The 19413-nt window shown below is 35.9% G+C and overlaps 1 protein-coding gene across 2 annotated transcripts; it reads left to right on the top strand.

The window, feature by feature from the left end:
- The first annotated feature begins 4587 nt into the window (after window positions 1–4587).
- GPX5 (glutathione peroxidase 5) lies at window positions 4588–11656 on the top strand. 2 transcript variants are annotated; one of them, XM_011381954.1, is made up of 5 exons: window positions 4588–4674; window positions 6770–6923; window positions 9678–9795; window positions 10263–10362; window positions 11450–11656. In XM_011381954.1, exons 1-5 carry the CDS (start codon window positions 4588–4590, stop codon window positions 11654–11656), a joined length of 666 nt encoding a protein of 221 aa, XP_011380256.1. The 2 variants fall into 2 exon arrangements, with proteins under 2 accessions (XP_011380256.1, XP_011380257.1); XM_011381955.1 differs by lacking the exons at window positions 9678–9795; window positions 11450–11656 and having other exon boundaries at window positions 10263–10324.
- The last annotated feature ends 7757 nt before the right edge of the window (window positions 11657–19413 follow it).

The raw sequence follows: 19413 nt of genomic DNA, 5'->3' as shown, positions 1-19413 counted from the left end.
AGCAAAAGAAGTTCTAAGAGGGAAATTCAGAGCAATACAGGCTTACTTCAGGAAACAAGAAAAATCTTAAATAAACAATTTAACTTTACACTTAAGGAACTAGAAAAAGAACATCAAACAAAACCCAAAGTGAATAGAAGGAAGAAAATAATAAAGACCAAAGCAGAAATAAACAAAATAGAGCCTAAAAAAATGTAAAAGATCAAAGAGCTGGTTCTTCGAAGAGATAAACAAATTGTTAAACCTTTAATCAAACTCATTAAGAAAAAAAGAGAAGACTCAAAAAAATAAAATCAGAAATAAAAGAGAAGTGGCAACTGACTACAGATATACAAAGATTATAAGAAAATACTGAGAACAATTATATGCCAACAAAGTAGACAATGTGGAAGAAATCGATACATTCCTAGAAACATAAAATCTCCCAAGACTGAGCCAAGAAGAAATGGAAAATCTGAACTGACCATTTACTACCAACAAAATTGAATCAACAATCAAAAAATTCTCAAAAAAGAAAAGTCTGGGACCAAATGGCTTCACAGGTGAATTTTACCAAACATTCAAAGAAGAATTAACACCTATCCTTTTCAAACTATTGAAAAATTTCAAGAGGAAAGACTCCTAAACTAATTTTACAAGCCATAATTACCCTGATTCCCAAGCTAGTCAAAAACATTACAAAAAAAAAAAGGAAAAGATAAGCCAATATCATGGATGAACATAAATGCAAGAATCTTCAATAAAATATTGGCAAACTGAATTCAGCAATATATTAAAAAGATCATACACCATGATCAAGTGGGTTTTATTCCTGGGATGCACATTTGGTTCAATATTCAGAAATCATTTAATGTGATACACACATTAACAAATTGAAAGATAAAAATCATTTGATTATATCAAAAGCTGCAGAAAAATCATTTGACAAGATCCAATATTTATTTATTTGTAGTAAAAACTCTCAGCTAAGTGGGAATAGAAGGAACATATCTCAGCATAATAAAGGTTATATACAACAAACTTACAGCTGACATTATACTCAGTGGGGAAAGGCTAAAAACACATTCCTTAAGATCAGGAACAAAACAAGGATGTTTACCTTCAACCACTTCTATTCAATATTATATTGGAAGTCCTATCTATAGCAGTCAGACAAGAAAGAGAAATAAAAAGCATTCTAATTGAAAAGGAAGACGCAAAACTGTCATTATTTGCAGATGGCATGATACTATATAGCGATAACCCTAAAGATTCCACCAAGGGACTGTTAGAATTCAGGAAAGGAATTAGATACAAAATTAATATTCAGAAGTTGGTTGCATTTTTATACACCAAGTATGAACTATCAGAAAGAGAAATTAATAAAATAATCCCATTTACAATTGCATCAAAAACAATAAAATACCTAGGAATCAAATTAACCAAAGAGGTAAAAGACCTGTTTTCAAAAATTATAACTCATTGAAAAAGATACAAATAAATAGAAGCATATACCGTGCTCTTGGATAAAAAGAATCAACATCGTTAAAATGTTCATACTACCCAAAGCAATCTATAAATTCAATGCAATCCCTATCAAAATATCAATGAAATTTTTCGGAGAACTAGAACAAATAATCCAAAAATTTATTTGGAATCATAAAATACCCTAACTAGCCATGGCAATTCTGAGAAAGAAGAACCAAGTTGGAGGTATTATGCTACCTTATACCAAACTATACCACAAAGCTATGGTAATCAAAACAGCATGGTACTGGGATAAAAACAGACACACAGATCAGTGAAACAGAGTAGAGAGACCAGAAATAAATCCACGCCTATACACTCTTTTAATCTATGAAAAAGGAGGCAGGAATATAGAATGTGGTAAAGCCAGTCTCTTCAATAAATGATGTTGGGAAAACTGGACAGATAAATGTGAAAAAATGAAACTAGACTACCTTCTTACAGTATATACAAGAATAAACTCAAAATGGATTAAGGATTTAAATGTAAGACTTGGAACCATAAAACTCCTAAAAGAAAACATAAGCAGTAAACTCTCTAACACTGCTCTTAGTAATATTTTTTCTGATATATCTCCTTGGGCAATGGAAACAAAAAAAAATAAACAAATGGGACTACACCAAACCAAAAAGTTTTGAACAGCAAAGGAAACCATCAATAAAACAAAAACACAATCTACTGAATGAGAGAAGGTATTTTCCTATGATACATCTAATATCCAAAATATATATTGAACTCATATAACTCAACAACAAAAATACAAACAATCCAATTTAAAAATTGGCAGAAGTCCTGAATAGATATTTCTCCAAAAAGGAAATATAGATGACCAATAGACATATGGAAACATGCTCAATGTCACTAATCATCAGAAAAATGCAAATTAACACCACAATAAGATATCATCTCATGCCTGTTGAATCGCTGTTTTCAATAAATTAAAAAACAAGTGTTGGCAAGGATATAGAGAAAAGGGAACCCTCATGCACTATTGATGGAATTGCAAATTGGTTCAGCCACTATGGAAGACAGTTTGGAGGTTCCTCAAAAAATTAAAAACAGAACTACCTATGACTCAGCAATTGCACTTCTGAGTATTTATCCAACGAAAACCAAAACCACTAATTCGAAAAGATTTATGTACCCCTATGTTCAATGCAGCACTATACACAATAGCCAGGTTATGGAAGCAACCTAAGTGACCATCAATAGACAACTGGATAAAGAAGTGGTACATATATACAATGAGACATTGTATATATGTCCATTAAAAAAAAGTGAAATCTTGCCATTTGCGACAACATGGTGGACCTAGAGGGTACTATGCTTAGTGAACAAGTAAAAGAGAGAAAAATAAATATCATATAATTCCACTTATCTATGAAATCTATAAAAAACAAACAAACAAACAAACAAACAAAACAGAGAATGACTTGTAGAGAACATTTTGATGGTTGCCAGATGGTAGGGATGTTACGGGGATGAGTAAAAAGAGTAAATAGATGAAGACGTGCAAACCGGCAATTATAAAAATAGTCATGAGGATGTAAAGTACAGCATAGGGGGTATAATTAATAATATTGTAATAAGTTTGTGTGCTGTCAGATGAGTAATCGATTTTATTGGGGTGTTATCTTTATAATTTATATAATTATCTAAACACTATGTTGTAATTAGAAAATTACTACACCTGAAACTAATATAATATAGTATGTCAAAACTATTTAAAAAGTAAAAATTTATTTTACAAAAAGAACAAAAATGGAGCTAATAATCTGATGAAGACTATACAAATTTTTTAAGAATGCAAATAATATCAATAATAAACATAGTATACCTCTGGGGAGAGAGGAAGGAGAATGGAGTTTTGGAATCAATGAATATGAGCAATAAAAGCAAGGGAGGGGCCTTGCAAGAACAAATGATCATGAATTTAGGGTATGACTAACTCAAACCTTAGCACTTGATGTCCAAAAAGTAAAACTGTAATGTAAACAAAAAAGAGGAAAGTCTTGGTAAAACTTGCAGGAAGTTAATAGGAATTAAATATGTTAATAACATTATAAGAGAAATCTAGCAATTCCTAGGGCTCCAGGTATCATCAACACATCTGAGACTATTTATCTGAGACTACTGAGCAATTGTTGGAAACTGCTACTAAATGGATGGTTATGAGAATGGATGCTAGTTGAGAGGTAAAGCATATTTTTTTATTCTTTCAAGAGATTAAGAGTACTTTTTAAAAAGTACTGCATTCAGAATGGCAGATTATCCTCCAGAAAGTTAGCAGCCCTTAGAAGTTCCCCCTTCCCCCACCTAATGTGTAAGAGCTTCCTACACAGACTGACACCCAGGCTGGGTATCATCTTTCCTTTTAACTTTGGCCAATCTGATAAATGTAATATGCATCTTTTCTTATTTATAACTCTTTAATTATTAATAAGAGAGAAGTTTGTATCCTACCACAGTTGTCACTTGGTTTACTGTCTGGTGCCCATTTTTCTGTTGGGCTGATTGATATTTCTTACTTGAAAGCATTTGTATTATGAACATGTTAATGTGCTTCCTTCACATATATTGTAAATAGTTTTTCCCACTCAGGGTCAGTTTCCTTCCAACTCTCTTAGAGAGATCCTAAGTAGTTTATCCTTTGATTTTTTTTTAAGCTGAAATAATGTTAGGAATAGTATTTAGAATGTCTATGTCGTCCCTTCTGCAGTGACTTTACTGTAAATGTCTAGAAGTCTGTGTCTGCATCTAGATATTCCTATCCATTCAGTAAAATCAGACAATAATCCTCAAAGACCATGGAGTTCCTGCCATTAACTTTGCATAATTTTACTGGAATTTATGAGTCCCAGCTCCTCATTGCACTTGCGAACACTGAGTGCTCATGGAGGTGTATGTAGGCGAGGATGTGGTTTGAATTTTACATCCTTGTGTCCCACTCACACCCCAGAAATCCTTACTACCCTGCTATTGGCCTGTGCAGGTTTGGGCTAGTCCATGCCAGGGTGTTAAAAGGCTGATGAGGTGCATAAGGAACTCAGATCTCATACTGATGATCTACAAACACTAGTAATGACTGCACAGCTAAGGACCTCTTATCTTTTTCCCCTTCTTCTAGCTGGCTTTGTTCAGACAAACTCCAAGCCAGAGAAGATGAAGGTGAGTGACTTTCAGAGAAAGTGGGTCAGGTTTCAAATGTGAAGTTATTCTTCTGTCCTACTACCCAAGATCCCGCTCTCCAGTCCTTGTAGAACTCCAACCTCTGCTTTCTTCCATTTTGTGGTTTCCCCTAAACTTTTCTTCTCTTCTTGAATCTTCTTCAATTCTATAAACGGGTATTCCCTGAGTTGAATATAGGGAGGGAAAAAAGAGTCTCCTTACTGTGATCCTTCATCCCCTCTTTCTCCAGGTAGAAGTCACCTGAATGTCCCTCCAGCCACATCAATATCTGCATATGAGCTGAGGCATGACAGAGTGGTGGACATAAGAGTGAGTGAGGACCAGGGTTTGGAGAAGAGGCTGAGTTGAGTCATCTCACATGCTGCTAAGCAGGAAACTCAGTAAGAGGAGGAAAAATCTAATGTAGAAGTTTTTAGGGATGTATAAAGTCAGAGAGTCATCAGAGAAACATAAAATACATGGAAAAAATAATAGGAGGTCTAAAACAACTGAATTTGCAATCAAGAGTTGGATTCTGGCCTCAGCTCTATTTCTAATTCATGGCTCAGTTGCCTAATTGATAAAATATGTGTATGACAGTGGTAAGGGCAGTTCAGGGAAGAATAGCAATGAATTAGATGACTGGGAGCAAAAAAGAAGCATGAGGTTAGGGGCAAGTGAATCCTCATTCACGTAGTAAGTTACCGCTCTTGGCCTTGGACAAGTCACTTCACCTCTGTTAGCCTCCACTTCCCCATTATAAATTTGTGAGTAACAGTATCTATGTTATGGGTGGGTGAGCAATAATTTTTATTCATACAATGTGTTCTATAAATGGCAGTTCTAGTAAGATCTTCCTCACTCTCTGAAATTGACTAGAGGACCTCCTGGGTGACTATTTCTGAGAATTAATACATTTTTATGTTACCCAGTGATGTCTCATTGGGTGTAGAGACACTGAGCTGTAGAATTTGCTCAATAAAATCTTGGTATGGAGGTATTTGAGACATATCATACAGACTTAAATAAACTTGGAACAGCAATGAATATCTTGAGTAAGCTGGACTAAAAGGAGTCTTCAAGTCCAGAGTCCCTCTAAGTCCCCACATCCTCATACCCTACATGATTTTCACTAATTTTCATTGCAGTAGCAAAAACCAAAAAAAGGTAAATTCTTAAAAATGTTTAGCTTGGAACCAGGTGTCATGAAAACAGAAATGAATACTTTCATATATTTTTTTTTTTACAAGTCTCAGTTTTGCTGGTGCATGTATATGTATATGTATTACGGAAAAATCCAAAAGCCTGCATAGAGAAAACGTTTTCTCCCCAAGAGTAGGGACTGGGTAGCTACAACCTGGTGGGCTTATAAGACTGGAAAAAGTTTGTTTTGTGTTGCATCACTTCTGGGAGGCCTATTAAAGATTTGAGAGTAATCTAGATAAATGGCTTCATTTTACCAATGGGGAAACTAAGGTCCAAGGATGAGAATTGCCCAGATTCACAAAGGAATTTAACTATAAAGCAGACTTTTGATTCCAGAAATCAAAGAGCTGGAGCTCTTTGTATTTCACCATGTCAATGAGTGTAGTAAGAAGCCAGAAGACCTATGGAAAGTTAAAGAAGTAACTAGGCCATTGTGAAATACTTAAGCAATTTAAAACCTTCCCTACATTGAGAGAATTCAGGCAGGTATCTTCAAGTCAGAGCTAAAGAGGAGCCTTATTTTCACAGAAGTATGAAAGTCAGTATGCTTTTCTCTTTGGCCCCCTTACTTCCAGGTCCTCCCATCCCAGCTCATGCATCTCTGCTCTTTTCCATTCATCTAAGCATTTCCTGTTATCCAGCCTCTTCCAGGATAATAGAAAGAGTAGAATGCATGTTTAACATCCTAGAGATTATTGACTGTTTGTTGCTCAAAAAACCATTGGCTTTCAAGTCACAAGATCTTTCAGTCTTGTCATTGATATCTTATACAACTCTTATTTGTTCTCTGGGTCTCCATTAATACACATATTATTCTTTGAGTGCTTCAAAAGATTAAACAGATGTCAGAAATTGTTGTTACTAATATTATCATTTTTAAATCTTCCAGATGGATTGCTACAAAGGTGTGGAAGGAACCATCTATGAATATGACGCCCTCACTCTTAATGGGAAAGAACACATTCCGTTCAAGCAGTATGTGGGCAAGCATGTCCTTTTTGTCAATGTGGCCACCTATTGTGGTCTAACAGTTCAATATCCTGGTAAGAATTTATAGCCAAATCCCCTGGGGATTAGATTTTTCAGCTCATTATAATCTAAGTCATAACTGGAATTATGTTTTAATTTTAATTATGTATTAAAATAAATATCCATGATCAAGTGACTTCATCCCCAATGTCAGGATTCAGCAAACTATGGCCCACAGGCCAAATCTGGCCAATCTGCTTTTGTAAACAAAGATTTATTGGAAAACAACCATGTCTATTCATTTTCATATTATCTGTGGTTGATTTTATGCTAGAAGGCAGAGTTGAGAGATTGTATGAGTAATAGCGACAGAGATCATCTGGCTTGTAAAGTCTGAAATATTTACTATCTGATTTTAACAGAGAAAGTTTGCTAATCTCTTCTCTATGTTTTGTCTCTGCTTTGCTCCTGACATTTCCAGAAGAATCAATATATATGTGAGAACTAGAAGCCTCTCTGAATATTCAAATCTCCTTGGTAAATACAAGAGAGAGGACTGACGTTTTTGAAATTTTGGGGGAGAGTTTATAGGTAACTTACAAAGGCAAAGAAAAGAGGGAAAAATATTTTAAACCCAGAGCTACATTTTACCTGAGTGAAGGCTGGTAGAGAAGACAATAACAGGCAAATACTCCCTCTCTAATTTCAACACCGCCTTTAGATGTAGTTTTTCCTTTCTCTCTCTGTGAATTATGCAGCAGAGAATTTTATCTTTCTCATACTTTAGCCCATGTGGTTTAAAAGCCCATAAATAATGAACAGGATGGATTATAACAGAAACAAATGCACATCTGATATTTGAACTAATAAGAACTTTGTTTTTTTTTGTTTTGTTTTTAATTATGTTTGAATGGGTAATATATTCAAAAGATTCACAATTCAAAAGGTATAAAAAAGTTTGAGTAGAAAGTTTTTCTGCCTCTTTTCTCTCCCTCCAGATAATGTTATCATGTTTACAAAATATACAGATAAATTATTTTTTCTGCTTTTCTCCCAGTTGATAACACACTATAAATATTATTTGTCACTTTGCTTTTTAAAATTAGTAAAGTGCTTTGGAATTCAGGCCATTTCTTCATTTTTTTTAAAGACTGAAATATATATACTCTTAGACCATAATTTATTTTATCAGTTTAAAGGAACTTTAAAAATTGATTTATTCAATTCCCACTCTGTACATAACAGATGAGGAAACTGAGGAATAGTTGCTCATGGACTGGAAGACAGGCTTCCTGATTTATTGTCTCTTTCCTAGAAAAAGTGATTATCTATAGTGACTGAAGACAAGAGAGAAGGATGGAGGGGAAGGTACTGAGGAACCATGTGGAAACAGGAAAGCAATCTCCATTAAAAAAAATAACGACAACACTAAGGGGAGATACAGTTCATTGAACTGAATCTGAGTGGGTTTGGCTAGTATTTGTCAGGAGACCGAAGCCATCTAGCACCAAAAGTGTTAACAAAGAAGATGGTTATGAAAGTCTGAGCAGACAGGTGGGCAAACTTCCTGGCAGTGGGAGAAGGCGGTTGGAAGATTGTGTTTTGGCATATCAATGAGGATTTTTAGGTAGAATGCATGTTTAACATCCTAGAGATTATTGAAGAACACTAGAAAGCTAGACTTGCAATTTCTCTAGTTCTCTTTGCCCTTGTCAGGTTTACCCACACTTTACCGAGGTTGAACCAGCCTGTACAGAGAAGAGTAGCTCACTCTCATTGTCCATGTATTTTCCTTTAAAAAAAATTTCAATCTACTAATTAACCAACCAGAGAAGGCAAACTGATTAACAGTGATGTTTAAACCTGGCTTTGTTTAAAAATGACCTGGTGAACATTTTTTTAATTGTAGTAAAGAAAGACGTAACAAATTTATCATCTTAACTGTTTTTAAGTGTACTGTTCAGTAGTGTTAAGAACATTCACATTGCTGAAAAACAAATCTCTGGAACTTTTTCTTCTTGCAAAATAGAAACTCTGCCCATTAAATAACTCCCCTTATCCCCTCTTCCACTCAGGTCCTAGAAACCACCATTCTATTTCTGTTTTTATAAATTTAACCACTTTATATAACTCATGTAAAGTGGAATCATGCATTATTTGTCTTTTTATAACTAGTTTATTTTACTTAGCAAATATCTTCAAGGTTCATCCACATTGCTGCATGTGACAGAATTTTCTTTTTAAGGCTGAATAATATTCCATTGTATGTATATACCATATTTCATTTATTCATTTATATCAATGGACATTAGTTTTTCACCTCTTTACTATTATGACTAGTGCTATGAACATGGTTGTACAAACTTGTTTTCAATTATTTGCATATATACCCCAAAATGAGATCTCTGATAGTTCCACTTTTAATTTTGTGGGGAACTCCATCTAATTTCCCATAGCAGTTGCACCATTTTACATTCTCACCAATAGTGACCTGGTGTGCTTTTGAGTAATAAAGAGACTCGGAGCAATCTCAGAGGAATGGAATCAGAATTCTCTCAAATGGGTCCTAGTCATCCCTAATTTTAAAGAAGAGCCTACAGCTTATTCTGATGTGTTGCAATTTGGTAAATACTGTACTTTAATAAAGGACTTTGAACATGTGTTTAGAGATTCGGTATCTAACTTTAGCCTTGAACTAACAGTCTTTCTAATCTAAAGGTATTTTTTCCTTCCCTGGGCCTCTGTTTCCTTCTCTGTAAAATGAGATCTTTCTCTACACAAGGCAAAGTCTCTAGCCAGACTGCCATATTGTCCCTTCTCTACCACAGAACTGAGCACACTTCAAGAGGAGCTGAAGCCATTTGGCCTAATCGTGTTGGGGTTTCCCTGCAACCAATTTGGAAAGCAAGAACCGGGAGAAAACTTGGAGATCCTTCCAGGGCTGAAGTAAGTGCCTGCTTAAAACTCTGTAAAAGGCCTCTGTCTGTCTTTCTTCAGTCTCCAGAGTGCCTTACAGAGACTTACTAGAGGACTGCTGAATTAATAGGCTCAGTGACATCTGCAAATTCATTTTAACTTTGGCCTACCTGATGTGAGTCCAGTTGTGTCCAGAGGCTCTCTCCATCCCTGGGTAGTGAGACCTGGATAAACTGTGGAGGAGCAAGAGCACAGAAATAGCTGGTACAGAAACAGTGTAAGGGACAGAGACAGGTTATAGAACAGAGAAATATTAAGTGAATCAGGGAGTCCAAAGTAAAAAAAAGAAAAAAGAAAGAAAAGCCTTGTTTTAACTTCCCAGCCCTGTCTATTACATTTCCACCTCTTTCTTCCCTTTCCCATAATCTCAAATTCTGGTGCTCCTTATAACTTTCTTAGATTCTGGAGCTTCCTGGGAATATTATGACTCATTACAGGTATGTCCGTCCAGGGGGAGGATATATACCTAATTTCCAGCTTTTTGAGAAAGGGGATGTGAATGGTGAAAAAGAACAGAAAGTCTTCACCTTTTTGAAGGTGAGTGATTTACTGACATAAGCCTCTTCCCTAATATTTCTAGCATAGAGTTGATGTGGTAGAAATGGACCTAAGGGCACATGCATGGAGGTAGAATTGGACTTTGAAGGAGATCTCCAGATTAGCAGAGGGACTGGGGTTTAATCTGTTAGTATCTATGGGGCTCTTGCTTTGCATGGTGGAGATAATTGTGTAAAATGACACTTTTACTGGGACTCTTTTGCTCATCGACATTCATTCATTTGTTCAAGGTACATTTACTGAGCGCCTGCTATCAATAAGGCAGTTTGCTAAATACTGAGGATATAAAGATGAATAAGACTCAGTCCCTACCCCTTAATGAACCTGTTCTAGAGAGGAAGACATAGAAATCAACAAGTATTTAGTAAGTGCCTTTTAGGAAAAAAACAACTTTTAGATATAGAAAATGCAAGAGCTGAAGGATCCCTGAGGGGTACCAGAGTTCATTGTTCCTTGGCTGCAAGCCAAGGCTGGCCCAGGGAGAGATTTTTATAAATTCTCAGTAAACTGAAAAAAAAAAAAAAAAGAACAGTATAAGAAGTTTTAAAAACTCAAACGACTTACAAGGCTGCCCTTTATTCTAAGATTATGACCTATATGCAATTTATCCTTAAAATAACCTTTTTTATTAAATAAAATAATGAAGTAATTGTTTTTTTTAATTTATTTGACAAAACAAAATGCTGGTGACTCTATTTTGGACCCAAAAGATATTTTTGAAATTCTACTGGCCCACAGAGCCCCAAGACCTGGGAAATCACATTCTAATCCAAGCTATTAGCAGAAAAGGAACCCAAAAGCTAAACAGGTGATATGTCTTGCCCATAGCAACATGATTTTGTGATGGGGTCATGAGAAAAAACATAAAGAGAGAACACACTTGCTATAACATCTACAACATTCTTGGAACTGGGCATGGTGGTAATTCACAGAATTTATTAAGAGTCACACGAAATTAAAATATCTAGCTCTGAAAGGGGGAGTGGATCACCTGTGGGTGAAAATTGCCTGTATCATCCAGGAGCAGAAATGATGTTGTTGTTTTTCTTCCATCTCTCTGCTTCAGCATTCCTGTCCTCACCCCTCTGAGCTTTTGGGCTCTTTCAAACATATCTCCTGGGAGCCTGTAAAGGTCCATGATGTTCGCTGGAATTTTGAAAAGTTCCTGGTGGGGCCTGATGGAGTCCCTGTCATGCGCTGGTCCCATTGGGCTCCAGTCAGTACAGTTAAGTCAGATATCCTGGAGTACCTGAAGCAATTCAAAACTAAATAGAAAGGCCAAGGTGGGAGGCAAGAGCCATCCTGCTTTTCACCTGAAGATCTTTTCAAAATATCCATCTTTTCACTACACTCTCTTTCTGAATGGTCTCCTCTTTACTAAATTGCCTCTGTACTGCTCAAGTTCACACTCTCTACTAAGTAGATTTATGTTTGAAATGCTACTGTTCTTTCTCCTTGCATGAGTATGTGCATGAAGAACAAAAGAATGAAAGCCCTAAATTTTCAGACCTCTGTCGCAAACTTGATAATTCATATCCATCAAAGGAAAATCATCCTTCCATGAGAAAGGTTCAGTCTGTCACAATATCCAAAAGAAGAACGTTCTTAGACATTCTGACCCCCTCTCTCTCTGTACCCTAAAGGTAGATGAATAGCCTTGGGGGCTAGAGCCATGCAATGTAGGTTTCACTTCACAACATTTTTCCTCCCCTAGGACAAATGTACATTGCCAGTTTCCAACTCATTTCAGATCGGTCTTCATTCATGGTACCCACTTCTCCAACTAACCTGTCCTTTTCCTGTAGTAGTCCTAAGGTAGAGTGAGACCACGAAATCACCTCACCTAAAGGGAAGGACATCTTCATTATAGTAAGACCCAGAGCCCTTTCTAATTTGGATCCTACAAAAACTCCTTATTGTCTTTTCTTTAGTATATTCAAGTTATAATCCTTGGGGAAGGCACACTGAAAGATAGGCTTTCCCTTAACCCTAGGTTCCTCAGCTTCAGTATGAGCCTTGACACTGTCTCCAATAAAATGTTTTCTGTTGCACGTGGGATCACTGTGTTGGTTTTAAAATCCTATCTTGTGTCATCTCTCTCCTCTTTCTCACTCTCTCACAGATGGTGTATTCCTCAAATTATCTGAATCCCTCAAACAGAGAGATTTATCCTCCCAGATCCTTGGAAGGTTGCCTCTTGATATCTCTCAATTGTCATTCCTCTTTAGGAATTGCCTCAGATAAAGGTCATGTCCCCTTTCCAGGGGCAGCCTATATTCAATTACTGGTCAATGAGGGGTATAAAGGCCAGCACCTGACTTCTCAACTTAGGACAACTCTGAAGGCCCATCCCACCTACAGAGACCCCAAAGGGTAGGCTGATGCCTTTTTGTACGTGCAGTATAGCCCAATTTTTCCCGCTGACAAATTCTGCTTCTCTTCTTTGCCCCTCAGGCATTGACCCTGTGGTAACTACCCAGTAAAATTTCTGAATGCATATTTCCTTCTTAGAGTCTTTCCAGGGAACCCAACCTGCAATAGTGGTACCAAAAATGACCTGAGAGAGAAGATGCTAAGATAAAATTTTTAAAGCTGAATTATCCACCATCTGGTTGGCAATGAGGGAATGGGTGCAGCACGAATAGCCACTGTCATAAAGTAGCAGTGAAATTGTTACAATTTTTACTAAACCTGAACTCGAACAGTATGCTGGTGGAAGAATATGCACTAAAATGTGTTCACTCCTTCAATCCTCTTGGTCCAGAAAGTAGTGAAAGCTGCTCTAGATGAGACTCAAACTTACAACCTCAGCGTGCTTAAGGGTATGCTATCATATAATACCATGCACTAGCCAACTGCACCACTGTTACTATGCCAGGTTCATTCTTGGAGAGATATAAATGAATATGTTTTCATAGGTAAGAATTTTTAAAATATTTCTATTAGAGATATTAAATGATGTGAACAAAATGGCACCTTCTGATATGGGGCTTCCACAAAAGGGATTAAAAGCAGGAATCAAGGGATTCTCAATATTAGCCAATCTGGAGCCATTTCTCCTACAACGCAGAGATGCTCCCAGGGCTGAGGGTCACAGTCATCTGTATCTTAATTTCCCATTCAGATTCTCATAACTTCTCTAAATTCGGACTGTTACTTGAAAGCATTTGAATGAAAGAAATTACATTGGTTCCACAAAAGCAAGAAGCTAAAATGACTGCATGCAAAACAGATGTGTCTATCACTACACTATAATCGAGGTTTCTACTTAGGAGTGTATATTCCACCTGTAAGAACCTAGTGCATTTTCATAGCTTCCAGATTCCTGCGGACTTTCTTTCTCAGTTGTTCTACTTTCTTTCACCGTCACTCCTCCTCACTCTCTGTGCTCTGTTGATATTTATTCTGCTTCAGATGCCACCTATCCCATTCCCACCCAGTCACTCACTGTTTTTTAACCTAACAATGTTAAAATACATTGCTACCTTGAAACATTAAGAGAGCAAATATTTCTTTTAGAAAAATCAGTTTTAAATGTATGGACGCAACAGATTTAAGGAAATGCAGAAAAACAATACGTTAATTACTTGAAAAAGTTCTAAAGTCTCATACTCAGAGAAATACATTTTTATATTTGTTGTATTTCATTTCATGCTTTTTTTCAATGAAAGTTTTCTTTGGAGTTTTTTGAGTCTGTAACTATATACACACACACTCTCACACACATACACACTCATATGTACACACACACACATATATACTCTATAATACCTATATAGTTTGTATTCTGTTTTATTTTTATTTAACATTATAATATAAACTATTTTCCATGATAATAGTGTTAAAGGAAACTCTTGCTACAGGGTCGGAACTATTCTAAGAACTGTACATATAATGACTCATTATTCCATATTATTTATTACATATTTTAAGAGATGCTGTTCAATCCATCCCTTGATTCCTGCTTTCAATGAATGCTGATGGACATCTCTGACCAGTCTCTTGAGAAAGCAGACATCTGTTACTGCATTGCATTTTAGAGTTTAAGGACAGGTGCTCTAGAACAGGTGCTGTTTGTCTGATTCCATGTATCCTCTTCCTAGAAATAGCCCAGTGTAAGCTAAACAGCTAGCTCAAAATATGAACTGTTGTGATTTACATCTTACTCAGAGCTTGCTAATGATTTTTCCTAAAATTCTTTGCTGAAGTTCATGTATAACAAATATCATCCCACTATGTTTGGTATCTGCCTTCTAAAACTTTGGCAACTAGTGTTTGACAGTGCCAAAACAACTGCTCACAGTATTTGATTCAGTAAGAAAGTGACAATGAGGGTCTCAGGTTAGAGTTCAGGTATATATAGAAATTAGTGAAAAATAATCCTGTGTCTGATTCATTAACAATGAATTGTAGATAATCTTGGTTTTTATAAGTATTTCGATTGAAAAATTCCTTTCCTTAAACGTGCTTTCCTTATCTAAGTTTCTTTACTCTCTGGGCTTCCTCTGAGATTCTTATAACTCTCAATAAGTCCATGATGCCTATAGTTATATCGGAGACCCAGATATTCAGTCTCAAGAAACAAACTGGCCCAATACAGCCTCTAAGTTGAGCAGGAAGCCTGTGTGTGGGCCACATAATCTCTCCCTCTGAATTTTAACCATTTCCAGGGACATCCTTGAGACATAGAAATGTAATTTTATAGCTTTACAGAAGTTCTATAATTGCCTATGTTCAAATTCTCAACACTATCAGTTTTTTTCCAGTTGCTGCAACATTTTGGATTGTTTACATTCTCCCTGGCCCCACCCTGAGCTGCCCACCGTGTAAATGCTGGTTCGAAATGAGGCTCATAGACTGACTTAGATTAACACTTGGTAAAGAAGTGATAATGGATAATTTACTTTCCAATATATACAGTGGATATACCAATAGGGTTTATTCACAGTGTTGCTTTTTAGTATTAAATAAGATAACAAATCATTGATTGCCACAAATTTCTCTTATATTTGTGTGCATGTCCCTTAGCAATGTGATTTTGCAGCAGTTTCCATCAAGAGTTGGAGTCTGTTCCCCTCCCTCCTTAGGTAAACTGACCTTGTGATTTCTGTTGACCAATAGAAGGCTGTGAAAATGGTGTTGACAAAGTGATGTTGTAGGAAGAAGTCTTATAACTCCCCTTCTTGCCTTGTTGGAACCTTAAGACCACCCTGTGAAGTACAGATGGAAGATCACATAGAGTGAGAGTCTCTGCCATCCCTACCATTCCAGCCAACACCCCAGACATGTGAATGGGAACATTTTGAACCATCCAATACTAATTAAGCTGCCATATTACTGCAATCACATGAGTGACCACGAGCAAAACTAGCAAAATAATTGTCCAGCTAAGCAGGGCCCAAATCATTGACTTGTAGAATTGTAAACAAGAGAAATAATTATTGTTTTAAGTCACAAAATTTGAGTGAGTTTTGTTACAATGATATAGATGACTAATAAAAGTATTTAGCACAGAATAAGAGCCTAAGATAAGTTAGCAGTTTATTACTTTGGGGATCTTCTCAATGTTGTAAGTATTGGGTTCTCTCTTCTCTTGTTACAGACTTAAGACTCCAAAATTATTGGGGACCCTGAGCTATTTAAATTTATTACCAGAGTAAATTTTTGTCATCCTAGGCCCTTGCACCAAGCTCTGAGTTCCTGCTGTGAAAGACTCAGTGTTTACAGATCTCTAGAGTGAGTAGCGATATAAATGAGTAGGTCCATATTCCTTGCCTGATTTTGCAAACAAACTAGCCTGTAGAATTCATTGTCTTCTCTAGCTGCATCTTCCAAATATGTGTTGTCCTTTTAGTGTACTGGTTTGCCTTGTCACCCATGACAGAGAGAGAAGACATTGATATCCACACTGAGAAACACTTACATATTTAGTTTTTAATAATTTAAAGATACTAAGCAGTCACACCTGGTAGCTTGTTGCCAATTTGCCCAACTTTTTTCAAAGAAATTCCATAACAGAAAATTCTTATGGGTAGCACACTTGTTTTCATGGTGGCTGGAAGTTGGTGTATAGTCTTTTCTCCAGATTCTCCTGAGGATTTTCCCACTGGGTACCCACCAAGACACCAGAACTAGGCTAAACATTTTTGCATATGTATCTTCTTTAGAAATGTTGGTTTTAATAAAGATAACAGTTGAAAGTGACAATGTAATAATCTATTATAAATTACGAGGGAAAAGATTTTCAGTCTAGGTTTCTATACCTAACCAAACTATTAATCAAAGTAAATGTGTTATAAAACCATTTACAGAGAAAAGCATTTTTTCAGAAAACCCCTAGAGGCTGTTCTCCATCAAAACAATATAAACTAAGAAAGAGAAAAGCATGGGAATCCAAAACAAGAAGAAGGTAAAACACATCCCCAGGTTGATGGAAGAAAAGCCAAAGGAAGACACCTGTGCAGCATGGCTAGAGAACAACCAGTCCAGATGGAAGTAGGAGGAAAAGGGCTCCAGAGAGTTTGCCATTAAGAAAAATTAAAGGTTAACTTCTCATCAGAAGCAATGGAGAACAGGAGGAAGTGGGATAATATGCAAAATGCTCAAAAAAAAAATCTATCAACCAGGAATCATATATTCAGGAAAGCTAGTATTCTAAAATCAAGGCAAAGACGGTCTTAGAAAAAAAAGGCAGGGAGATAATTTTCTGCTTGCACACCAATCTTACAAGAAATTCTAAAGGAAATTCTCTAGGCTGAAAGCAAGTGATCGCAGACAGTGATTTGAATCTACACACACACACACACACACACAAAAACAAAAAGTACCAATAAAGGCAATTATGTAATTTAAAAATATAGTGTAAATGCATATTTCTTCTCCCGTATTCTCTTAACTTATCTAAAAAGCAATCGTATAAAACAATATATATATGTGGATATATATAATGTGTTGTTGCATCTATATTATATATAGAAATGTAATATATTTTCCAATAACAAAGGAGAAAACAAAAATTAAAATGGCTGATATAAATCCCATTATATGAAAAGTAATATTAATTATGAATGGATTTAACAACCCATTCAAAAGGCAGAGATGTCACACTGGATTTAAAAAAAAAAAAAAAAAGATCTAACTCTATGCTCTCCACAGGAGATACACTTTAGATTCAAGATACAATAGCATGGATGGGAAAAGATATAAATCATGCAAACAACTACAAGAATGCTGAAGTGTCTAAAATTAATTTTATAAAATGGATTTTAAAACAACAACAACAAAAAAGGATGTTAATTGGCATAAAGTGCAATATTTAATAATGAAAAAAGGATCGATCCACCAGGAAGATATAAAATTATAAACATATATGCACCCAATAAAAGAGCACTAAAGTACATGAAGCAAAAACTTAAAAAAATAAAGGAATAAATAGACAATTCAATAATAATAGCTGAAGATTTCAATATCCTACTTTTAATAATAGATAGAACTAGGCAGAAGATCAACAAGAAAATAGAAGACTTGAACAAAAGTATAAACAGACACTTATAGAGCACTCTAACAGCAAAAACAGAATATACATTCATTTCAATTGTACATTGTTTATTCACCAGTACAAACCATATACTCAGCCACAAAACAAACCTTAGTAAATTTTTAAAATTCAAAATAATACAAAGTATGTTCACCAACCACAATGTATTAAATTAGAAATTAATAACAGAAAAAAACTTGATAGAACTCACATATATGAAAATTAAACACACTCTTAAGTAACCAAAATTTCAATGAAAAAATGGTTTAAGATACATAAAAATGAAGGGGTCATAATCATAGAAAGTGAGAGATGTCTGCAGATCTCTCTCCTTGAAACAACAATAAGCTGAATACTTAAAATGCAACAATAACAACAACAACAACAACAACAAAAACACCCAAACTGCATACAAGCATGTCCAAGCAAAAGAACTGCTAATGAGAGCTACTACAGATCAGAACCCAGGGAGTCGGGCTGTAGAATGGGAGAAACAAAGAAGGTGGCCCTTCCAGCTGGAGTTCCCTACTAGAAAAGGGGGAGGAGAGAAGGTGCAGCGAGTTGCTTGAATGACTCTGAGAGAACTATGAGCAGTTCTCAGAGTTGTAGGGGCAGTGCCCAAGGATAAGGGGAGAAAGCGGAGAAGTGGGGACTGCAGAGAAGCAATAGTTGATTATTATCAGTCACTGTCGCAAAATGAGAGGCTGAACTGCAGTCCCCATCCTCCAACCCAGACGGCACCTCCCTACGTATCATCCAAGATCAAACATCACGGAGCCCCAAGGGAATTGGAGCAAGTGCTACCAAAACTGCCACTAACACTGATGGGGATAGAGACTGAAGAAAGTGAGGATGATTGAATATTTATAAGAAACAAAAGTCATTATTAAGACACAGAGATCCAAGAAGCTTGGATGCCACTTACTGGAACCAAAGGAAAAATGCCTCCTTAGCATTAGGCTAAAGAGAGACCTTTATATAATAAAACGTCTTACTGGAAATTTTTTTTAAAAAGCAGAATACACTTCCATTATTGTTCAAGTGCAGAAATAGTCCATTAAACACCATGAACAAGGTAACAAGGTAGCTCAGAAATAAAGAAAAGAAGTCATCAGAAAATAAGCTTACAAACATGGAAATATGCAACTTAAATGACAAAGAATTCAGATTGGTACTTCTGAAAAAACTCAATGAGATCCAAAACAATTTATATCAACAATTTCAGGAATTTAAAAAACAATTAGAAGAGCAAAGTGACTTTTTTTTAGCAAGGAGACAGAAAACCTCAAAAAGAATCAAATAGAACTTCTGGAGAGGAAGAACACACTGCAAGAGATGAAAAATGAAATAGCAAGCCTGGGAAATAGAGCAGACCAAACGGAGGAAAGGATCAGTGATATCGAAGACAGAAGTCTAGAAATAAATCAGAAAGAGGAAGAGAGAAACATAAGAATGAAAAATAATGAAAGAGAAATACAAGAAATAGCTGATAC

Source organism: Pteropus vampyrus, unplaced genomic scaffold (assembly GCF_000151845.1).
Source record: "Pteropus vampyrus isolate Shadow unplaced genomic scaffold, Pvam_2.0 Scaffold461, whole genome shotgun sequence".
Lineage (NCBI taxonomy): Eukaryota > Metazoa > Chordata > Mammalia > Chiroptera > Pteropodidae > Pteropus > Pteropus vampyrus.
Note: the sequence above shows the minus strand (reverse complement) of the source record. Positions and strands in the feature narration are given on the sequence as shown.

What these genes read in the sequence shown, in the direction of transcription:
- GPX5 (XM_011381954.1), top strand. Translation starts at nt 4,588, where the DNA reads ATGACTGCACAGCTAAGGACCTCTTATCTTTTTCCCCTTCTTCTAGCT. An exon ending in GAGATCCTTCCAGGGCTGAA is followed by an intron (nt 9,796 to 10,262) that starts GTAAGTGCCTGC and finishes GACTCATTACAG; the next exon opens with GTATGTCCGTCCAGGGGGAG. An exon ending in AAGTCTTCACCTTTTTGAAG is followed by an intron (nt 10,363 to 11,449) that starts GTGAGTGATTTA and finishes TCTCTGCTTCAG; the next exon opens with CATTCCTGTCCTCACCCCTC.